General features: G+C 28.6%; 6 protein-coding genes across 8 annotated transcripts; 4 read left to right on the top strand and 2 right to left on the bottom strand.

Moving 5' to 3' along the window:
- The first annotated feature begins 168 nt into the window (after positions 1 to 168).
- Positions 169 to 3,178, top strand: LOC122501354 (transmembrane protein 201 homolog). Its single transcript, XM_043610742.1, has 6 exons — positions 169 to 508; positions 639 to 756; positions 862 to 1,206; positions 1,283 to 1,552; positions 1,627 to 1,877; positions 1,948 to 3,178. The coding sequence occupies exons 1-6, from the start codon at positions 411 to 413 to the stop codon at positions 2,651 to 2,653; spliced, it is 1,788 nt and encodes a 595-aa protein (XP_043466677.1). The 5' UTR covers positions 169 to 410; the 3' UTR covers positions 2,654 to 3,178.
- A 459-nt stretch (positions 3,179 to 3,637) lies between these two features.
- On the bottom strand, positions 3,638 to 9,722 carry LOC122501341 (kinesin heavy chain). Its single transcript, XM_043610727.1, has 13 exons — positions 9,200 to 9,722; positions 8,664 to 8,805; positions 8,425 to 8,598; positions 8,075 to 8,343; positions 7,741 to 7,987; positions 7,423 to 7,662; positions 6,992 to 7,338; positions 6,721 to 6,924; positions 6,496 to 6,636; positions 5,939 to 6,409; positions 5,659 to 5,862; positions 5,306 to 5,600; positions 3,638 to 5,235 (listed from the first exon to the last, which is right to left on the bottom strand). The coding sequence occupies exons 1-13, from the start codon at positions 9,356 to 9,358 to the stop codon at positions 5,207 to 5,209; spliced, it is 2,922 nt and encodes a 973-aa protein (XP_043466662.1). The 5' UTR covers positions 9,359 to 9,722; the 3' UTR covers positions 3,638 to 5,206.
- Positions 9,723 to 9,875: 153 nt separating this feature from the next.
- On the top strand, positions 9,876 to 12,494 carry LOC122501343 (GPI transamidase component PIG-T). Its single transcript, XM_043610730.1, has 8 exons — positions 9,876 to 10,283; positions 10,390 to 10,567; positions 10,641 to 10,872; positions 10,943 to 11,110; positions 11,219 to 11,516; positions 11,644 to 11,796; positions 11,881 to 12,127; positions 12,191 to 12,494. Exons 1-8 carry the CDS (start codon positions 10,103 to 10,105, stop codon positions 12,432 to 12,434), a joined length of 1,701 nt encoding a protein of 566 aa, XP_043466665.1. The 5' UTR covers positions 9,876 to 10,102; the 3' UTR covers positions 12,435 to 12,494.
- Positions 12,495 to 12,858: 364 nt separating this feature from the next.
- LOC122501347 (mitochondrial tRNA-specific 2-thiouridylase 1) lies at positions 12,859 to 14,871 on the top strand. Of its 2 annotated transcripts, none has more exons than XM_043610736.1 (7): positions 12,859 to 13,100; positions 13,173 to 13,338; positions 13,574 to 13,758; positions 13,842 to 14,068; positions 14,136 to 14,303; positions 14,410 to 14,637; positions 14,737 to 14,871. In XM_043610736.1, exons 1-7 carry the CDS (start codon positions 13,025 to 13,027, stop codon positions 14,842 to 14,844), a joined length of 1,158 nt encoding a protein of 385 aa, XP_043466671.1. In that variant the 5' UTR covers positions 12,859 to 13,024; the 3' UTR covers positions 14,845 to 14,871. The 2 variants fall into 2 exon arrangements, with proteins under 2 accessions (XP_043466671.1, XP_043466672.1); XM_043610737.1 differs by having other exon boundaries at positions 13,056 to 13,100; positions 13,173 to 13,267.
- A 108-nt stretch (positions 14,872 to 14,979) lies between these two features.
- Positions 14,980 to 15,606, bottom strand: LOC122501350 (cytochrome b-c1 complex subunit 9). Its single transcript, XM_043610739.1, has 3 exons — positions 15,466 to 15,606; positions 15,241 to 15,389; positions 14,980 to 15,133 (listed from the first exon to the last, which is right to left on the bottom strand). Exons 2-3 carry the CDS (start codon positions 15,379 to 15,381, stop codon positions 15,098 to 15,100), a joined length of 177 nt encoding a protein of 58 aa, XP_043466674.1. The 5' UTR covers positions 15,382 to 15,389; positions 15,466 to 15,606; the 3' UTR covers positions 14,980 to 15,097.
- A 153-nt stretch (positions 15,607 to 15,759) lies between these two features.
- On the top strand, positions 15,760 to 19,512 carry LOC122501346 (actin-related protein 2). Of its 2 annotated transcripts, XM_043610734.1 has the most exons (8): positions 15,760 to 16,146; positions 16,303 to 16,413; positions 16,942 to 16,959; positions 17,608 to 17,687; positions 17,755 to 17,890; positions 17,969 to 18,328; positions 18,398 to 18,676; positions 18,795 to 19,512. In XM_043610734.1, exons 1-8 carry the CDS (start codon positions 16,099 to 16,101, stop codon positions 18,963 to 18,965), a joined length of 1,203 nt encoding a protein of 400 aa, XP_043466669.1. In that variant the 5' UTR covers positions 15,760 to 16,098; the 3' UTR covers positions 18,966 to 19,512. The 2 variants fall into 2 exon arrangements, with proteins under 2 accessions (XP_043466669.1, XP_043466670.1); XM_043610735.1 differs by lacking the exon at positions 16,942 to 16,959 and having other exon boundaries at positions 15,761 to 16,146.
- Positions 19,513 to 19,605: the final 93 nt, after the last annotated feature.

Raw genomic sequence — 19,605 nt, 5'->3', positions numbered from 1 at the left:
GCAATAAGGCAGTGTTTACATGGTTGCGTTCTAAAGCTGCGTTTTGCGATTAGTAAATTAGTAATGAGTGTAACAAGGATAGGAGTATATGGAAAACGCAAAGACTTGTGTATATCTATTGTGGACGCAACCTAAGAAGATGGAGGGGAGGTTTTGTAGAGAGACCCAAAACTAACCTAAAATGAAACAATGCGAGATCTTCGCCGCCACTTCAGCTGCACCTGCACCCGGTTTTATACTGTTCTATATTTATAGATATTACAAATAAATATAGGTTATTTTCAATATTAGAAAAAATGTGCACAAGAAGAATGTAATAAATTCACAAATGCCAATTCAACACTAATTTCTTAAAGCTAGTGTTTATTATTAATATATGTTAATATAGAATTGTTTTATACTTTTCAATTATGGACTTTCATCAAGAATTATTGATAAATTTCGCGCCAATTCTTTTAACACTTTGTTTTACAATTGTTACTTTATTGACAGTTTTTTATAAACTAAAGTAAGTATTATTTGTTTCTAATCTGTCTTTATTTCACTCTTTTGATTTAAATTAGAAATTTATTAGAAAGTAAAGTAATGTTAATTTGTTTCCTCACAATATTTGTAATGGTAATATGGTTTTTTTATAGAGTTCGACAGCCTATTAAAGCAAACTGTTGGTTTTGCAATTGTAATGTATGTATTTGGAAAGATGAAGAGAATTGGTGGCTTTGTCCATTTTGTTCGCAGTATAATGGTTTTTCAAAGGTAAATACTTTTCTCATTTGCTTTTATTAAAAGATGCAATTTATATTTTTTTTAAATGAGTACACTAATGGTTTTGTTTAACAAAATAATTAATAATATTTACAGGATGGAGATTATAAATACCCCATTCCAGAGCAAAGAGAAATACCACACACTCCCAGATTTTACACTGTTCGCAATGCTTCTGAAGCTGATTACAAAAACTATCTTTGTACTTTGTGTAATAGTAATGAGGAAATTAAATTATTAGAATTTCGTAAATTTGAGAAGACAAATTCAAGACGAACTGAAAATGAGATACAAGACTTTAAACAAACTATTGAGGAGAAATATCCATTATGTTTTAAATGTAAACAGATTGTAAATCAAGTTTTACAAAAGCAATCAGTATGGCTGACACGATATAAAATGATGATATTTAAACAAAAACCTGTAAAATTATTTTTACATGTAAGTATTACTTTTTAAGTTTAATTATTTATGTCACATTTTTTTGTAATTTTTAAATTTCTTTAAACTTTTACAGAATAGATACAAAATCGAAAAGATTTCTCGAATTCTACTAATAATTATAGTAATTACAATCGTATACAATCATACACTTTGGCAACTCTCTACTGTTGGTATATTGTTGCAATTAGGAATTTCTTTAATGGAATCTAAATATGACAAACAAGAAATATTTCTAATAATATTGTGGATATCGATAAGTATTCTGTCAACCTTCAATGAATACATTGCAAAGACTGATTCCATTATTTTTTCTATATCACTAAACTGTATTCTAAGACATTGTGTAAGTTTTCTCAACTTTTAATAATGTTCTCCTCTCAATTTTGATGTTTTTTTGAAAAAAAATTAAAATTTCAGATTATTGTCTTAGGATCGATCATAGGATTCATGAATGTAAAAACAACAAAATCATTTAGAATGTCGAGAAAGAAATTGACATTTAAAAAGTTGGATACTAGTTCAAACAACTCCGAGTCAGATTGCACTTCATCACCGGAGCATTCATTTTTGACTTCATTTTCATCACCGTCTAGGAAAGCACTAAAAGTGTCAAATTCGTCAGACACTGCGCTGCGTACGAATTCTTTAAAACTAGTGAAAAATAATCCGTAAGTATCTTTATACTATGAAATTAATTTTTTTTAATTCATTTCACTAATTCAAATTTTCTGAATACAGATCTCATTTCAATGAATTTTCCAATTCCAATTGCAATGGAATGAAAAGTTTAGAATTCAGTGACAGTATACACAATTTAAGTACACTATCTTTAAATCAAGGCTATCAGGAAAAGTTGGGGAAAACGTCAAATATATTCGAAACGAAAACATACAGTTCGCCCAATTCTGCATTATTCAGTAAATATAATGCAGTGAGTAAGAATAGTAAAAAGTCGATTTTAACACCTTCGAGATTAAAATCCACAGCTACCTCTTGGATGGGCGATGGGTACTGGCAAGATGGAGTGGATCCCTCATCATTGTCAAGATCATCAAGTCAAAGTTCCTCACGTGAGACGCCTGTTTATAATGATTTCGATCAATGTTCGATTGTTTCGGGTAACGTGCATTGTTGTTGCTCTTCACATAAATTAAGTCAAGTTTCTTTAAACGGTAATTGTCGTTTTAACTCTTCATTTAATCGACCAGCAACTATTACTTGCAATCAATTAACTGATTTTACGCACAATCAAACTTTATTTAATAATTCTTCGCCATTTATACATTTGCAAGGAAGCAATTCTGCAGTCCACGATCAATGTATGAAACCAATTTATACTGGACACACTACTGTGATAACAAGCCCTTTTTGGCTACCATTATTTTTGTGTTATTGTACCTTAATAATTAATATTATAATACTATGCGTAGTATTATTGCGTTAATGACAATAATTTTATAATCAGAGTGAAATTGCATTGTCATCATTTCTTTCTTACATCTTACTTTATTTTATAAAATTTTTGTTAAAAATCTCTAATATTCTAATGTGATTCACCAGTTTTTGTACATTTTTTAAATCACTGGAATATTAGTTTTTGAATTTAATGAAAAAAGAATTAAATTTCAAATTTGTTTCATTATTTTTTTTAAATTACAATATAATTTTTCTTTTCTTAATTTCCTTTTTGTTATAGAACAAATGTATAATTAATTTAAAATATTTTTTATTAAAACTACTTTCACAAAGTCAACAAAGTGAACAAAGTTAACAAAGTTTACCGCAAAGTTCAAAAGACATTATTTGTTATAAGCTCTAAACTTAGTTTGTCTTTTAACAAATTTTTAGATTTTATAGAAATTTAGTTTTTTGTTTCTCAATTATTATTATTATTATAATTTTATTTCTTTAAGTAATATTATTATTAATCAAGGACATTGAGATTTTTTTGTCTCTAATTTGAAAGCGTAACAATAATATTTATTTTTAATTATTCATTCACAAATGATTAAACTTCATTTCGAACCAATAGAATGAAAATTTTATATGTTAAGTTCTTAATGTGATAAATAAACAATTTTATCTTAATTAAAAATTTACTGCCTTGAATATTATTAAGTTTTTGTTTAGTTGTTAGAAGAAAAGTTAATTTTAACAACAATTTACATGTTAATATTTTATTAATACAGGTAACAAAAATATGGATTAAATCATATTATTTTAATTTTAAGATTATTAAAAATTGTCAACTAATTTGCACAGGAAGCCATATTTATATTTCTTAGATAATTAAAATTCAATGATTTCGATTGAAAACTTGATACTAAATTTTTTTTTAATGTTTTACAACGAACAGTATAATTATTAAATATTACAAAATTTTCTCCATGAGGAAGTAAATTAATTTGTCGAAAATAGAAAAATGTGGTTAAAGCATAAATGTGATATTTTAATAGACACCAAAAATGACATTTTATTGTATAATATAATTAGGGACGTTTTGAAAAAGCACAGTAGTATAGTGTATTGTAATTATTGAATTTACATATATTGCCTGCAACTTGTTTTTTTGCATATTAAAAATATTGTGTGTTTTCAAAATTGAAAATATATTAGGTCTAAACTTTTGGAATGATAAAAAAAATATTTCTTATACACTTTAGCTTAATTTACTTTTCTTCATCAATAAATTTTTAAAGTTGCACAGAATTTGCGTTCAAGTTATATAAGGCGATACGCTTAAAGTTAAGCGTGCTAATAATTTATATTGTTATACATATTTATTATGTGTATGCAGATATTCAATCACAAATGACAATAAGAGTATTTTCTTTAATTGCACTGTAGTTATGTTAATTTTTTTTACAATATCACGAAAATTATTAATAATAAAAAATTGATTAAAAAAAGTATACTAAACAAAACCGATATGATTGATTTTAATAGTAAAAAGTGCAATAATTTAATATTAATGAAAATAAAGTGACGAAGAAAGAAGAAGAAGAAGAATAAGCAAAATGAAAAATTATCCATTTCTCATGTGAGTTTTAATTTGAATTTATGCATTTTATTTATAGTTAAAGCCTCATATTTGAATCAATGAATTTGATTAATAAATTACTAACATACTAAAAAGTAGAACAAAACTATACGATTAAGGCATTTCTTATTTATGTTTAGATTTTTTTCTTACAACAGAAACAATTGTATTTTTTATTTTAAGCCAAAGGACAAGCTTTTGCACTTAATTTCGATTTAAATAATTTCTCTTAATAAAAATAAAACTTTAAATGCCTTTAAAAAGAAAACAGTTGAGAACGATCAATGGCTAATAGATAATTTTATCGAATATAATCTAATTATAAATAATCGATTCGCAATCATTCGTACAATTTTACACCAACTGCATGTCTAATCAAATATCAGTATTTCAAAAAAAGACATATAATAAATTTTTTCATGACAGGGTATATAAATTCATTGATGAAACAATAACCAAGTCAATTTGACATGTACAACAATAGAATATTCGTATTTCCAGATCACAAAATATTGGTGCTATCATTTAATCACTTGAGTGTGGAATTATATGTGTTTACAAGTTTTTTTTTATACATCTAATTCAACATTTAAGAGAATATAATTGAAATAATAATAATAATAATCATTGCCATGTCTAGCAAAGTTAATTTATAGTAAATAATAATTTATAAAATCAACTATTTACAAATCGATAAGACATGCAGACTTCTTACAATAACTTAAAAGTTACCTATTGCAATAATAATTTTTTAGTGACGTGCTTCTTTCTCATATAATAAACAAAACCTTGGGTGCTGGTTGTGAATATATTTTTGTGATTTATCTTATTAAATAATATTATATAGCTATTTATGCGTATGCACTATAAATAAACTTGACGTCAGAGTTTCCTTTCTTCCGTAAAAAGTACTCCAACTCTTGGGTTTTTTGTAAAATTGGTGATTTTCGAAAATGTTCACGACCGTTGAGCGATGACGTCAACATCTATAAGAAAAGAAAAGTAAGAATATTTTTTTATTTTATATATAAATAAAAAAAATGTTGATATAAGTACCTCGATTTCCAGTTTTAATTGCATTAACTCCAGTGACGTGGTGCTGGCCTGCTCGAATCGGTTTTGCAATGAGTGCACTAGGTCCACGTCGAGCGAGATTCTTTTGTCTCACAGCTTCCTTAATTCTATCAACTTCATATTGATAGCGCTTTCGATCACGCATTGCACCTTCTTTGGCATCTCGCAAAGCAGTTTCTAAAGCCTTAACTCTCTCCATTGTAGCTCGCAGTCTCTTTTCCAGTTTAGGAAGTTCACAGCGCAGATCTGCATTGTCTCTCACCAATTGTTTATGAACCTAAAAAATTTAATTTATAACACATACTCTAGACATTGTTTTTTCAAAGACAAAGTACCTTTGTCAATTGGTCCAAATTGTTCTCTAGGAAGGAAATTTTTTGCTTCTGAGCCAATGAACCACCATCGTCTTCATTCTCCTCTGAATTCATGGACTTCTTGATTCGACACTGGAGATCCTGAACAAATAGTTTTCGTAAATTGTGTAAAGTCTGCAACTCCTTGGCAACCGTTTCCTCCAATCCTTTCAAGTCTTTCCTTGCCTAAAAAAACAATATCATTTAAAACAAATTTTTATCACTGACATTTTAAATATAGTAAGAATATAGTAAAAATTACCTGTTCTCTGCGTTCATTTAGTAAAAGTAAATCTTGTAATTTGACAGATTTGTCCGCTTCCTCCTGCTTCAATCGCTCGTAATCCGTTTGCATTTGTTGATGGGCCAATGTAAACTTTTGATTTAAATCTTTAAGTTCATTGATAAGTTGTTGCTTCTCAGAAATTTCATCTCTAAGAGTTGCCACCTGCTTTTGATGAACATCACGTAACTGATCCATTTGCTCTTCCAAAGCGACTCTCATTTTAGTGGCTGCTTCCTTTTCTTCGGCTTTCTCTTTATTACTCACTGCTTGCACTTGTTCGGCAGCCTTCCACTTTGCACATTCCTCTCTCAGCGAATCCACATCTTCCTCTAGAGTTCGTTTTCGTAATTCAGCTTCCTTCATGGCTTCTTGAAGTGACTGCATCTTAGCTTCATGTTGAGATATTAATAGTCGACATTCGCCCAAATCTTTTTCGTATTCTGAAACCTTTCATTACATAACGTTATTAATTAATTGCAAATAATTCACGATCGTTTAATTCACTTTAAAAATATGTAATCAACAATTATTACCTTTTTATTGCAATCTGTTTGATTAGTTTCAAGTCCTTGACAGCGTTGCACCAAATTTTTAACCTCTGATTTCATTTTACTTATATAAAGTCTAGCAACAGTAAATTCCTCCTCCAATTTACCATTATTATCAGGTGTGATCTGTTATTTCAAATTGAAAAAAAATGATTTAATTATTATGCTTAACGTAAATAATAATTGAATTTTATAATGAAAAAGAATTACCTTTAAATTTTCGTCGCCGCCAATTGCAACGCCGAATTCACCTAAATCCTTTAATAAATTTGTCAGCATTTCCGCAATACGTTTACGTTGATGAGCCGACATGTCACGTAATTGCTGCAATTCTGAAGCAGTTGTATTTAAGACTGTTTGCTTCGAAAGTAATTCTTCGCTTAAAGCTTCGTGTTCTTTATTTTTCATCTCCACCTGAATAACAATGAATAATTAGAAAAGATGTAAACCTCTTGTACTCTTGTATTCTTGTAATTTTTACCTCTTGTGACTTTTGATCATAATTTACAGCTAATTCTTCAAGGGCCTGTAATACTTCTTTAACTTCTTCTTTAGCACTCTCGTTCTCTTGTTGAATTCTAATCATTTCTTGTTGCAAGAGTTCATAGTCCCGTCTAGTGCTTGCAATTAGTTCTTCTTGCTCTTCCATTTGCTCTTTCAGTGTTTCAACATATTGCGATTGCTGATTGATTTCTTCGTCTTTGTCATCTAATTGCTGATAGAGTCTCTCACGTTCCTCCTCAAGTTTTTGTCTTTCTTCATTGGAAAGAGAACCAGCCATAAGACCACCTCCGGGAGTCGCTGGCATTGGTCCTTCATCGATTTTACCTTAAAAATTGATAAATTTAAAATTGAAATTTACTTTTAAAATTGACGCTATTTAAAATATAAATTTTTTATTGTAAATATTACTTTCAACTGATGCCGTAATTGGTGTAACTACATCGGCAACTTCCTGCTGTAGATTCACTTGTTCCTCAGGTTTAACAGTTTCACCTTGACGCCATCGCGATAATTCAGCTTCCATTTTTTCCAATTTGCCTTTATATCTTGCTGCTTTCTCCTTTTCTCGTTCATAACGACGTTTCCATTCTTCCGCCGTTAACTCCTCATTAACACAAACAACATTCTTGATAGTTTTTGCACGTTTTCCTAAAATTTATATAAATAATTTAGTACAGATAATTCAGTACAAGCACAAAATTTTTATCAAATTTATCTAAAAATTACCAAAATCTAGCGTGGATTTAGTTTCAGATTCATTGAAACTCGCCGGTGAGCAACATATGATGATTGTTGTTCTTGCATTGCCTCCTAAGGATTCTTGTAAGATTCTTGTTAATTTAGAATCACGGTAAGGTATATGAGTCTTATTTCCATCAGCCAAAGCTGAAATAACATTTCCGAGAGCCGATAAAGATTTATTTATATTTTTCGCCTCATCAAGAACGGTACCTTCTGCTCCAGTTTTTGAAACCTTTCAAAATTTTAATAGTTACATTATGTTTTAAAATTAATTAAAAACAATTTTACTCTAGAAATTTTACTAGAAAAATTCACCTACCTTTTCAGAACCGGCCAAATCAACAAGGTACAATTTACCAGACAACTTTTTTTGATTCTCTAAATTTTCTTGCTTCACATTTATCAAGAATACTGAATGAGAACGCGAGCTGTGTTCATTCATATTAGTGACAGCAATATGACGATTAGATTTTCCTTCTTCTATAACTTCAAATACTTCATCAGGACTAGATACAAATCTTTCTGTAGCTCCTTTCACGAATGGAACTCGATTTTTATCCTCATGAACGCTGAGATTGATTTTCGACACTATTAATGAAAGTAAAAAAAATTAATTATTCAATTTACCTGTTATTTGATTTAATACATATATTTGAAAACAATTCTTACCATCCAGCAAATCTCTAATCTTATCCATATAAATCTCAAAATATGAAACTTTAATATGAAATTCCAAATTTTCCTCCATGCCATAAATATGAGTAAAAATATCGTTAACAATACGTGGAATAATGCCCTGCTTGTTAGGATCTCCGATAACTCCTTCCATTGTGTGAGTTTTTCCTTTATTCACAAAAAAAATATTATTGATAACAGAATTTACTATCAGAAATATAATATATAAATACCTGAAGAAGTTTGTCCATAAGCAAATATCGTTCCATTGTAACCTGCCAAAACGTCAGTGACAATTGATTTAGCGGCTTCATTGTACACTTTGTCTTGGGTTGCATTCGGCTTGAATACTTTGTCGAAAAGATAAACTTTTCCCTAGAAAATCAAAAAGAGTCTCTATTATTCCCGTCATTAATGAAAAGGGTTCATTTTTCAGTTAAAAATAGAAAAAACTAGAAATAAATTAAATATTGCTTGTTATAAAAGAGTATTGTTCTTGTTCTTTCTATGATGATGTCACTTTATATAAAACTTGTTTTAACAGAAATCTAATGAAAAGAACATTTGGACATTTTCAGAGAATGATTAATTTATGTATAAATGAACATATAAACAAATAGTAAACTATTGTTTACATCACGAGAATGATAAAATATTCACGTTAAATACCCAATGCCTGCAAAACTGTCAGCTGTGATTCAAATTATCAACCATAAGCGGCTAATTAGCACGCAAGATGTTAAAAATAAGAGAACAAAAAAATACCTACCCCAATAGAAATGCAATTTTCATCTCCTCCAGCAGGAAATTTAACTATAAATTTAGAGCCAGCCTTCTCTTCAGAATGATTCAGTGGTCGAAATCTACAAACTACTCTAATGCTGTCTTCAGCAGCAATTTCTCTTTCTCTTGGAGTCTCCATTGTCATGTTTTTTCACAATAAGACGCAAATAACTTAAAATTCGGATTAAATTATATTTAGATTTGCCCAAGTTCGACACATAAAAAAAATTTGGAATTGAGTTTTTACACTATATCAAATCAAACAAGCCTATCCAACCACCAAGATGGCCGTCTAGTTTAAAAAGTATTATAAGGAACAAACAGAATTGAATTCATAACTTGGGAATAATACTAAGGTATTTATTTTTGTTTTTATTCAAAAAAGTCATTCCATAAAAGTAGTAACAAAAAATATTTATAGATTCACCATACATAAAACTCACGATCGCGAGTTTATAAAGGTGTGACAAAATAAAATGTAAGTATGTCAAAATTTTAAACAAATATATATGATGTTAATTTTTAAGGTGATTTCAGAATGTAATTTTCTTCTGAACGATGTCAACGTGTTCGCCTCCCACACTCAGTGGGATTACATCAGAATGTGAGATGAGCTTAAGTCCACCAGTAAGGTGCTTCTACAATAATCAACTTTTTATGGTAAACAAACTTTAAATTTTTGTTACTTGTGTTTACGTCTAGTCGTGATGTGTGGCAATTTAGTTTTTACTTTAAAAAAATACAAGTGACTTAAAGTAAAATTATTATAAAATGTCAATAATATAGATACAATTTTTTAAAGTAAACTTCATGTAAAACCTATTTGATTATAGTAGGGGTTACTGTAACTTATGTATTTTTTGATACATTTCTTGTACCGATTGTGACAATGAGTAGTTTTACCTTTAAAAAGAGCTGTATTTTATTAGCAATTTTTTGTATCTTTTATGCAAGTGCTTTAACTGATACCTATGATGAAGAGTTAATGTTGAAGCCGCTTCCCAGTGGCTATATTTATGCATTTTTTCAATTTACAACTCTTTGGGAAGGTTCAAATACTTTGCGTACACGTAAGTCAACTTTTTATGTTTAAATTTATTACACAAATAAAATGAGAATCAATCAAAGTATGTAAATTTATTGTTAAACATTTAATGATTAAATTATCGTTTTTAGTGCAACATTCACATTTATTTCCAAGAGGACTAGGAGAAATTTTAGGTCGACACCAAGTAGATGAATTACATTTTACTTTAACTGAGGGACTTTGGCGACATAAGAAATGGGGATATCCATTTCAAAATGCAGGACCAGGTGCAGAGATTTCTGCTTGGTTTAAACAGAATGTTTCAAAGTAAAGAATTTTCTTATTGTGTCAAAAGATAGATGCTTTTTTCAATTTATTAAATGTCTTCTTTTTTTTGCAGTGTTGATAAAGAATGGATAAGTTTAACGAGTTCATTAGCTGGGTTATTGTGTGCCTCTTTAAATTTTATAGATTCTTCCAATAGCTTATCGCCGGAATTTAGTATGCAGCCAACTAGTGCTTTAAACTATAAACCAAATTCAACTTATTTTCGCTACGCAACTTTACCCAGAGAAACTGCTTGCACTGAAAATTTAACACCATTCAAGAAATTACTCCCTTGTGATTCAAAGGTTAAAGATTTAATCAATTGAAAATTTATATAAAATTTTTAGAAGTCATTTTACTTTTTTATTTTTCCAGAAAGGATTATCGACTCTAATGAATTCCGCTTACATTCACAATACAAATTATCATTCTATAGGGATACATTTTCGTTCTGTTTGTCGGAATCCTGAGTGTACAAAAACATCCCTTGAACTTCGTCAAACAGTTTCACTGATCTATGATATTTTATCGGGCGATTCGTATGTAAGACATTTTTTTCAAATTAATATTTATTTCAATGTTGACACTTTTGATGTGGTATAAATGAAAATATAATAATTTGCTTTAGTTAATTTATTTATTTCTTACAAGGATTGGTCGATTCGAAAACTATTTGGTACTGGACTTAAAGATGCATGTACACTGGCAACTATGAGCAATATTTATGTAGATATTAGTACAAATAAGACAATTCATTCATATAAATTAATGCCAGAGGCTAATATAAAAACCACTAGTTTGAGGGGAGGACAAAAAAATACGTTTGCAATTTACGATATTAAATCTTTCACTTCGAAAGGGATGTTCAATATTGCTGCTCACTATACTTCGCCTAACTTTGATAATAAAGGCTTTCTTCCAATTTTATTAGCTACAAGATATATAAACGGTAAATTATTTATTCTTTCACTTTACGTTGAATATTGAATTTCATTATTATATTTACTGTCTCTTTGAACTTGAAATTAATTATTATAAACCAATTTTAAGTTTGTTAAAGTCAACTCTTCTTACAGGTTACGGACAACAAAAAGGAACTTTAGTGACAAAGTTACAAAATAATCATTGGCAACCTTTAGATATTATTCTCTTAGAAAATATTCCTTGGTATTTGTCATTGTACTTACATACCGTTAAAATTATGTGCAAAGAAAAACCCATACGTCCATGTAAGAAACATTGTCTTAAAATTAAAATACATAATTCTTCTTTACACTTTGAATATTAAAAACGAAAATAATCTATTTTTGCAGTTATACAGCGCTACATACCGGGAAAAGAAAGAAAAAGACCTTACTATCTAGAACTTGTTTTACAGTTACCACCACATTCGATAACGAAAATTTCAATAGATTTTGATTATTTGTTTTTAAAATGGCAAGAATATCCACCTGATGCAAATCATGGTTTTTATGCAGGACCAGCCATTATTACGGCATCTCTACCTATTGCCAGAAACTACACCGCGATACCCGTGGATGGTAGCACAATTTCGTCTAGGTAATATTTTTTTGGTTATTATTCTACTTAATCTACTTTCATTGACATTATTTTTATTTTCAGTTTTAATGCATCTCGGGAAAACTATGTTATCCAGCTGAGAACTGACATTTTATTAATCAGTCTTCCAACTCCAGATTTTAGTATGCCTTATAATGTAATATGTCTAGCTTGTACGGCAGTGGCATTGGCTTTTGGTCCTCTACATAATATTTCAACAAAAAAACTGGTTCTCAAACGAATTCAAAAGTCTTGGTGGAAAAATAATAAGTACCTCAACTTTTTCCTGAAAGAAAAAGCCGATTAAGTATTTGTACTTTATAAGTTAATTATATTTTCTAATTTAATAAAATTCAAAGATAAGTAATTATTCTATTAATATATTCAAAAACACCTTCACTAGTTATTAAAAGTTTTAAATTAATTCATCATTAAATAATTGTCAATGTCCTCTTTTGTCCTCTTCTATTCTATCTCCTTACGTGAGTGCAAAAGAGATAAATGGCACTATCCTTTTCAATCTCGTGCTCTGTTTTTTTTATTGCAAACCATATTGTAGAACTTAAAATTTTTATTGATCAAATAGTATGCTAAATAATTAAATAAAATTTACTTGATTAAATTAAAGTGACAATTCTAATTAGTTTAATCAAGTTTATCAAGGTTTTCGATTCTACTCTGACAATCAGCGCCTCTGGTGGCTATAGTCAACTATATCAGGCGAATTTATTTTTATAAGTTAAGTATAAACAAAAAAGTGCGGAGTGCCCGTGCACGTGCTTACTTAAGTAGATGCAGTAGATGCAACAATGTTTATAAGTATACTGACGGCATTTTGTAGCTTTCAAGTATCAACTGTTTTTATTTTTATGAAAATATTTAAATCCTAATATAAAAATGTTTAAAAACATAGTTATTGGTATGTCTGGTGGAGTGGATAGTGCAGTTGCTGCTTTTCTATTAAAAAGTAAAGGTGAGTATTTTTTTTTTAAATAAAAGTAAAATACGAAGAAACAACTATTGAATAAATTTAATGTTATTACAGGTTTTAATGTTCAAGCAGTTTTTATGCAAAATTGGGATATCAAAGATGAGACAGGTGAATGTATAGCTGACAAAGATTTTGCCGATGCAGACTTGGTTTGTAAAAAATTAAAAATTCCTCTTATTCGTATTGACTTTGTAAAGGAATATTGGAATGATGTTTTCAGGTCTCATAAACTATTTTTATAAAATTTTTAAGCCAGAAACATTGAACGTGTCATTACAGAAACTCCATAAGTTACTAAATATATCTTTTATTTCTATTATTTAACTTGGAAATTTTTTCGAAATGAAAAGACAACTTACAAGAAAAAGTATTTTTTTTTAGTAAAAGAAGTAACTTGTGTAATTTTTGCAATGACCGACTCGATTGTTCGTTAATTGAATTTTTTATTATTCTAGCTATCTGGTAGAAAGTTATCAAAATGGCGTAACACCAAATCCTGATATACAATGCAATAAAAAAATCAAGTTCAACAAATTTTATTTCTTTGCTCGCAATGAACTTAAAGCAGATGCTATTGCAACGGGTCATTACGTGAGGACAAATTTCGGTCCATACTTGGAAAATTATTCAGAAAATACGAGTGAGTTTTTAAAAATATATTTCATAAATGTATGCAATAATCTAGTATATTATTAATTAATAATTCTATTTATTCATTAATAGATGTGAAGCTTTTGAAAGGAAAGGACGTTATTAAAGACCAAGCATTTTTTCTGTCTCAAGTTCCTCAAGAGTCTTTAAAAAAATGTATGTTTCCCGTCGGAGAATACAATAAGACAGATATAAAGAGAATAGCTAAAGAAGCACAATTATATTCTGTGTTGCATAAAAAAGAAAGCATGGGAATATGTTTTATCGGTAGTCGAAATTTTCAGAAATTCATTAAAGAGGTATGTTCAAATTTTCTACAACTAAATTATTAATTTATTTAATAAATAATTGAATTTTCTTTTGCAGTATATAGAAAATAAATCAGGACATTTCATCGACTTTACTAATGGAAAGACAATGGGTTTCCATAATGGTTTTCATTATTGGACTGTTGGACAGGGATGTAAAATTGGCGGTCAAACTGACCGGTTTATGGTATTTCACAAGAATATTGAAACAAATGATATTTGGATAGTAAGTAATTGTTACTATTTCAAGTAAAAAGAGTGTGGCATATTATAATAAATGAAATAAATTTTTTCCTGTTAATCCAGTAAAAATTATGTATACTTTTTTTCAGGTTCCAGGTACTAACCATTCGACATTATATTCAGATTCATTTATAGCAACTAAACCATATTGGATTTCCAAGGAACCTGATAAATTAAAAGAAAGTAAATCTGTACTTAAATGTGAATTTCGATTTCAACATAGAAGGCCTTTGATAACATGTTCTGTATTCAAAACAAAAAATGAGAAGTTAATAGTCCTTTTATCGAAACCACTTCGAGCTATTACTCAAGGCCAGGTGAAAAATAATTACACTATTCTAAATATTTCAAATATTTTACCAAGATAATTATTTCAAATAGAAATTTTAATTTTTATCATATTTCAAATGTTTTAGTTTGCTGTTTTCTACATGGGAGAAGAATGTTTAGGAAGCGCAAAGATTTTATATTGTGGTCCCTCTTATTATTCTTTAGGAAAAACCGATACTTGTTTAGAAGACTAAATAAAACAGAATCACTACAAAACTAAAGTTGTTGAAATATTTTTAGAAATTGCTTACCTGTATTTTATATTTAAATTATTTTGTCTGACTTTACAAAATTTGTAATTAAGGATATGCTTTAGTATAATGAAATTATTTTTACATTTAACTATTCTTTATTTTTTCATACAAATCATCAATTCTTTGGATATCAAGAAAAGTAGGTATAGTATTGACTAATAACGATAATAAATTTTTTTTATAGAATTCTTCACTACTCATATTTATGCTTGATGTCCTTCCACAGTTTCTAAAAGAAAAAAGATATTTGTGAAAATTTCATACAACTTTCTATTTTATTTTCAAATACCAAAATTTTATACAAATATCTTAAAATTATGAATATATTAAACATACCCCTTTGTTCCTTTTTTCAAAAATAGTATCAGCTGCAATATCCACTGATCGTTCGAAAATGAAGCTGGAAACGACAATTGCGAAAACGAAAGTAGAAGTTCGTCTAAAAATTGTATTGTAAATAAAATTGACGGCTGACATTTTTTCTTCTAAAAGGAAAAAAGAGAGATTATATTAAAGACTTATATTATATTATTTAAGAATATTAAAAACATTAAAGCTCACCAGTTTATGTAACTCTTTCCTGAATCTAAATTGATTTTATATACAATAGCACACCAGATACACACTTCTGTCTTTTGTGTCACCACAAATGAAAAATATACACAGATATTGTACACAAGTGAATATTTTTGTCACTTTAAAGTTGTGTTCACAAGGTACACGTGACTGCGAAAACGTAAACCGTAAACGAAAGCGTGAATTCAGTTGTGATTAAACCTTTATGAGTGCTCCGTCAAGTTATCTACTTACCCATCTCTGGATGATGAAACATTTTTCTATATTTATCTCTCCTTGTGTGGACGTTCCCTTAGTTTTGACAGTCATATCAGTGTCTTCCAGACACGATCATAAAATGATGGAAAATGAAGAATAATTACTATTTTTAATTTTAAAAAACAATTCGAAAAGGCTTTTAAAGAAAATAGACATTAAATTATTATACTTAATATCATTTTGTTTTATTAGGATTAAAACATTTGTTTAAAAATGAACTAAGTGATGTTTACCGGTGACGCCCTTTATCCTTAATTTATTAAAATTTAGTTGCTCTTTTTTATTTGTAAAAATTAATTCCATCGGGATAAAATTTAAGAGACTGGTTTTTATTTAAATGCTATTGGAAAATTGGTAAAAATGGACAATAAAGGTCGAAAAGTCATTGTTTGCGACAACGGAACTGGGGTAAGGTTATGTTGTCCAATATTTATTATTTTCTTTAAAAATAATTATTCTCATGCATGCTATTACTGCAAAATAATATAATTATAATTATACCAAGTTTCGCACGTGAATTTGCTCACTTTACGTGGATAATTTTTTATTTTCTATTTTTGACAGTTTGTAAAATGTGGATATGCTGGAGCAAATTTTCCAGCTCATATATTTCCCTCAATAGTAGGAAGGCCAATTATTAGAGCAACTAATAAAATTGGTGATATCGATGTAAAGGTTAGTTAATATTTAAAAATATTTTATCATTGTTTTGTGTGTAATGGTATTTATAATTTTCTTTTTCAATAGAATTCATTTATGTTAGCTTTACTGAAATTGATTTTTTAATATTTTGTTCGTAAGGTTATTATTTAGACAAATTTCAGTTTTGTAATTCATTAAGCATTGTTAATACATTAAAAGCAAATCTCAAGATATTGTAAGCAAATAATAAAATATTTTGTTAAAACCGTGTTGTCACATGATTGAAAATTTTGAAAATCTTGAAATTTGTTAATTATGCATAAAATTATAATTTTTGAAGCATTGTTGCATGCAATGTTTCAGTAGAATTGAAATTATTTTAATCAGCTACAAGGAATTTAAATTCATATGCTTATTTACACAAATGAATACTCGTGGAAAATGTTTTAATTTAAGAAAAGTAGACAAAAATTTATTTTCAACAGTTTTGAGTTACTTTTTATGTATTTAATTTTACACTATTCTAATAACAAGAATTTAATTTTCACAATATATTTTCAGCAAGATCATAGTATTCATGTAAGTCTCTTTCTCTGAAACTTTAGTGTGTTTTTAGTGAAACTGTTTGAAAAAAATGTAATACATATAAAAATTTAATGGTTTGAAAGTACGTATATTTTAGCACAAATAATTCTAACTATAGTAAGAGCACTTGAACGTTAACTAAAATTCTCTTCCCTTCTTAAAACAATTTATCCTACAATTAACACGAATGAGCTTTCTAAGTAAGATATCAAGTTATTAAACAATAACAATTCTTAAATTTCACTAGTATACCTAGAAAGTTTTTTTTTTATGAGTTTATCTATTAATCAACAATCAATTTGTAAGTACATGAAAATAATTGTATTCAATAAAATAGATTTTGAATAAAAATACTTACTGCATTTCTCGTTATGCCATAATAATAATTTTTATGTTTGTATGCTTGGAATTGCTCTCGTAGGATGTGCTTAACATGTCTGTAAGTTTGATTTTGCATTAATGTTTGTAGTTGATGTTAATATTAACAAATATACACAGTTTGATTAATTAGAAAAATTAAAACGAAAGGTAATTACCGAATTATGATTAAAAAAGAAAATGTCCTGTTTAAAGAAGATACATGTGTTGGCATTTTTTAGAACTGTCGTTAATGAAATATCTAATTAAATGTTTGTTTAACAGGATTTAATGGTTGGCGATGAGGCAAGTAAACTTCGATCAATGTTGGAAATCAGTTACCCCATGCAAAATGGTATTGTCAGGTATGGAATAATATCTTTTTTAAAAGTAACATTAAAGAATCAGTTTATGACAATTTGAATTTAACAGAAATTGGGAAGACATGTGTCACGTTTGGGATTACACATTTGGAAAGGAAAAGATGAATATCAATCCCAGGGAATGTAAAATTCTTCTCACTGAACCACCCATGAATCCTACCACTAATCGAGAGAAGATGATTGAAGTAATTTTAATTTTGATCAAATTTAAAAAAATAAGTTTCGTTAAATGGAATTTAGAAAAAATTGTAAAATATTTTTAGGTTATGTTTGAAAAATATGGCTTTGCTGGAGCATACATCGCCATACAAGCGGTACTCACATTGTACGCTCAAGGATTAATTAGTGGAGTTGTGGTGGATTCGGGAGATGGAGTAACACACATATGCCCCGTCTATGAAGAATATGCGTTGCCGCATTTAACAAGAAGACTGGATATTGCAGGACGGGATATTACAATGTACCTTATTAAACTGCTGCTTTTGCGCGGTTATGCATTTAATCATTCCGCGGATTTCGAGACGGTGAGAATGATGAAGGAGAAATTATGTTACATAAGTTACAATTTGGAAACGGAGGAGAAACTGGCGCTTGAGACGACAGTTTTGGTTGAGTCATATACAGTGAGTATTTACATAAGTTAATAATAATAATTTTTGAATTTAGTCCACCTAACATACTATTTGCTTCAGTTGCCAGATGGACGAGTTATAAAAGTTGGCGGAGAAAGATTCGCAGCACCGGAAGCACTTTTCCAACCGCATCTCATCAATGTTGAGGCGCAGGGCATTGCTGAGCTCGTCTTCAGTACAATACAAGCAGCCGACATAGACATGAGAAGTGAATTGTACAAACACATTGTACTAAGTGGCGGCAGCACGATGTATCCTGGTTTGCCATCTAGACTCGAACGCGAAATAAAACAACTTTATCTCGAGCGAGTATTAAAGAACGACACATCTACACTTAATGTAAGCATATACCTATAATGTTTCAGGGTAAAATTAAATTGTAAAAAAAGGATTTGAAAATTCTAGAAATGAATAATTGAAATAATGAAAATAATTTTCTAAATCTTCCAATAAACAGAAATTCAAGATTAAAATCGAGGATTCGCCTAGGAGAAAGGACATGGTGTTCATGGGGGGAGCAGTATTAGCAGAAATAACTAAAGATCGCGATGCCGTTTGGATGCTTCGAGAGGAATATGAAGAAAAAGGATTGAACGTTTTAAAAAAGTTAGGACGCTACGAATCTTAACAAATTGAAAGATTGCCTTTCAAACATTATTAAAAACCACTTCATCTTCCTTATTTATTAATTACAAGGCAAATAATATGAAGAGTGTAAAAATTACAATTTTATAATTAATAATAGCAAACAGGAAGAAAACAGCAATTGTCTCCGTGCAAAATTAATTACAAATATATTAGTTTATAAGTAAAGTGATCAAACTCAGCATTTGATAGATTAATGTCTAGATTCATTTTTTTATTCTAATAAAAAATATCAACTAGATAATTGTGTTCATTTTGACAGTTGAAAATAATGTACCATGATTAATTTAGAAAAACTATTCGCATTTAGAAGCATTTTTTACAATACAATTTTTTATTTCCCAAGAAATTTAGTTACGTAAGATTTTTAATTTAAAATTAAAAATTTGTATACACTTCCATTGTATAATGTATAATGAGGTTAATTATTAAAATTTTAACCGCATCAAAAATGATAATTCAATCATAAAAATATGTTCTTTATTAACTTTGTATATTTTAATTTAATAATAGTAAATTTAAAAATGTAACAAGTGTAATTATTTATAACAAACGTATTTATGAAAATTCCCAACATACACCCAAGAAGCTAATAATAGTCGAATATTTTTCATTGATATGAA

This window comes from Leptopilina heterotoma, unplaced genomic scaffold (assembly GCF_015476425.1).
Source record: "Leptopilina heterotoma isolate Lh14 unplaced genomic scaffold, ASM1547642v1 Lhet_209, whole genome shotgun sequence".
Lineage (NCBI taxonomy): Eukaryota > Metazoa > Arthropoda > Insecta > Hymenoptera > Figitidae > Leptopilina > Leptopilina heterotoma.
Note: the sequence above shows the minus strand (reverse complement) of the source record. Positions and strands in the feature narration are given on the sequence as shown.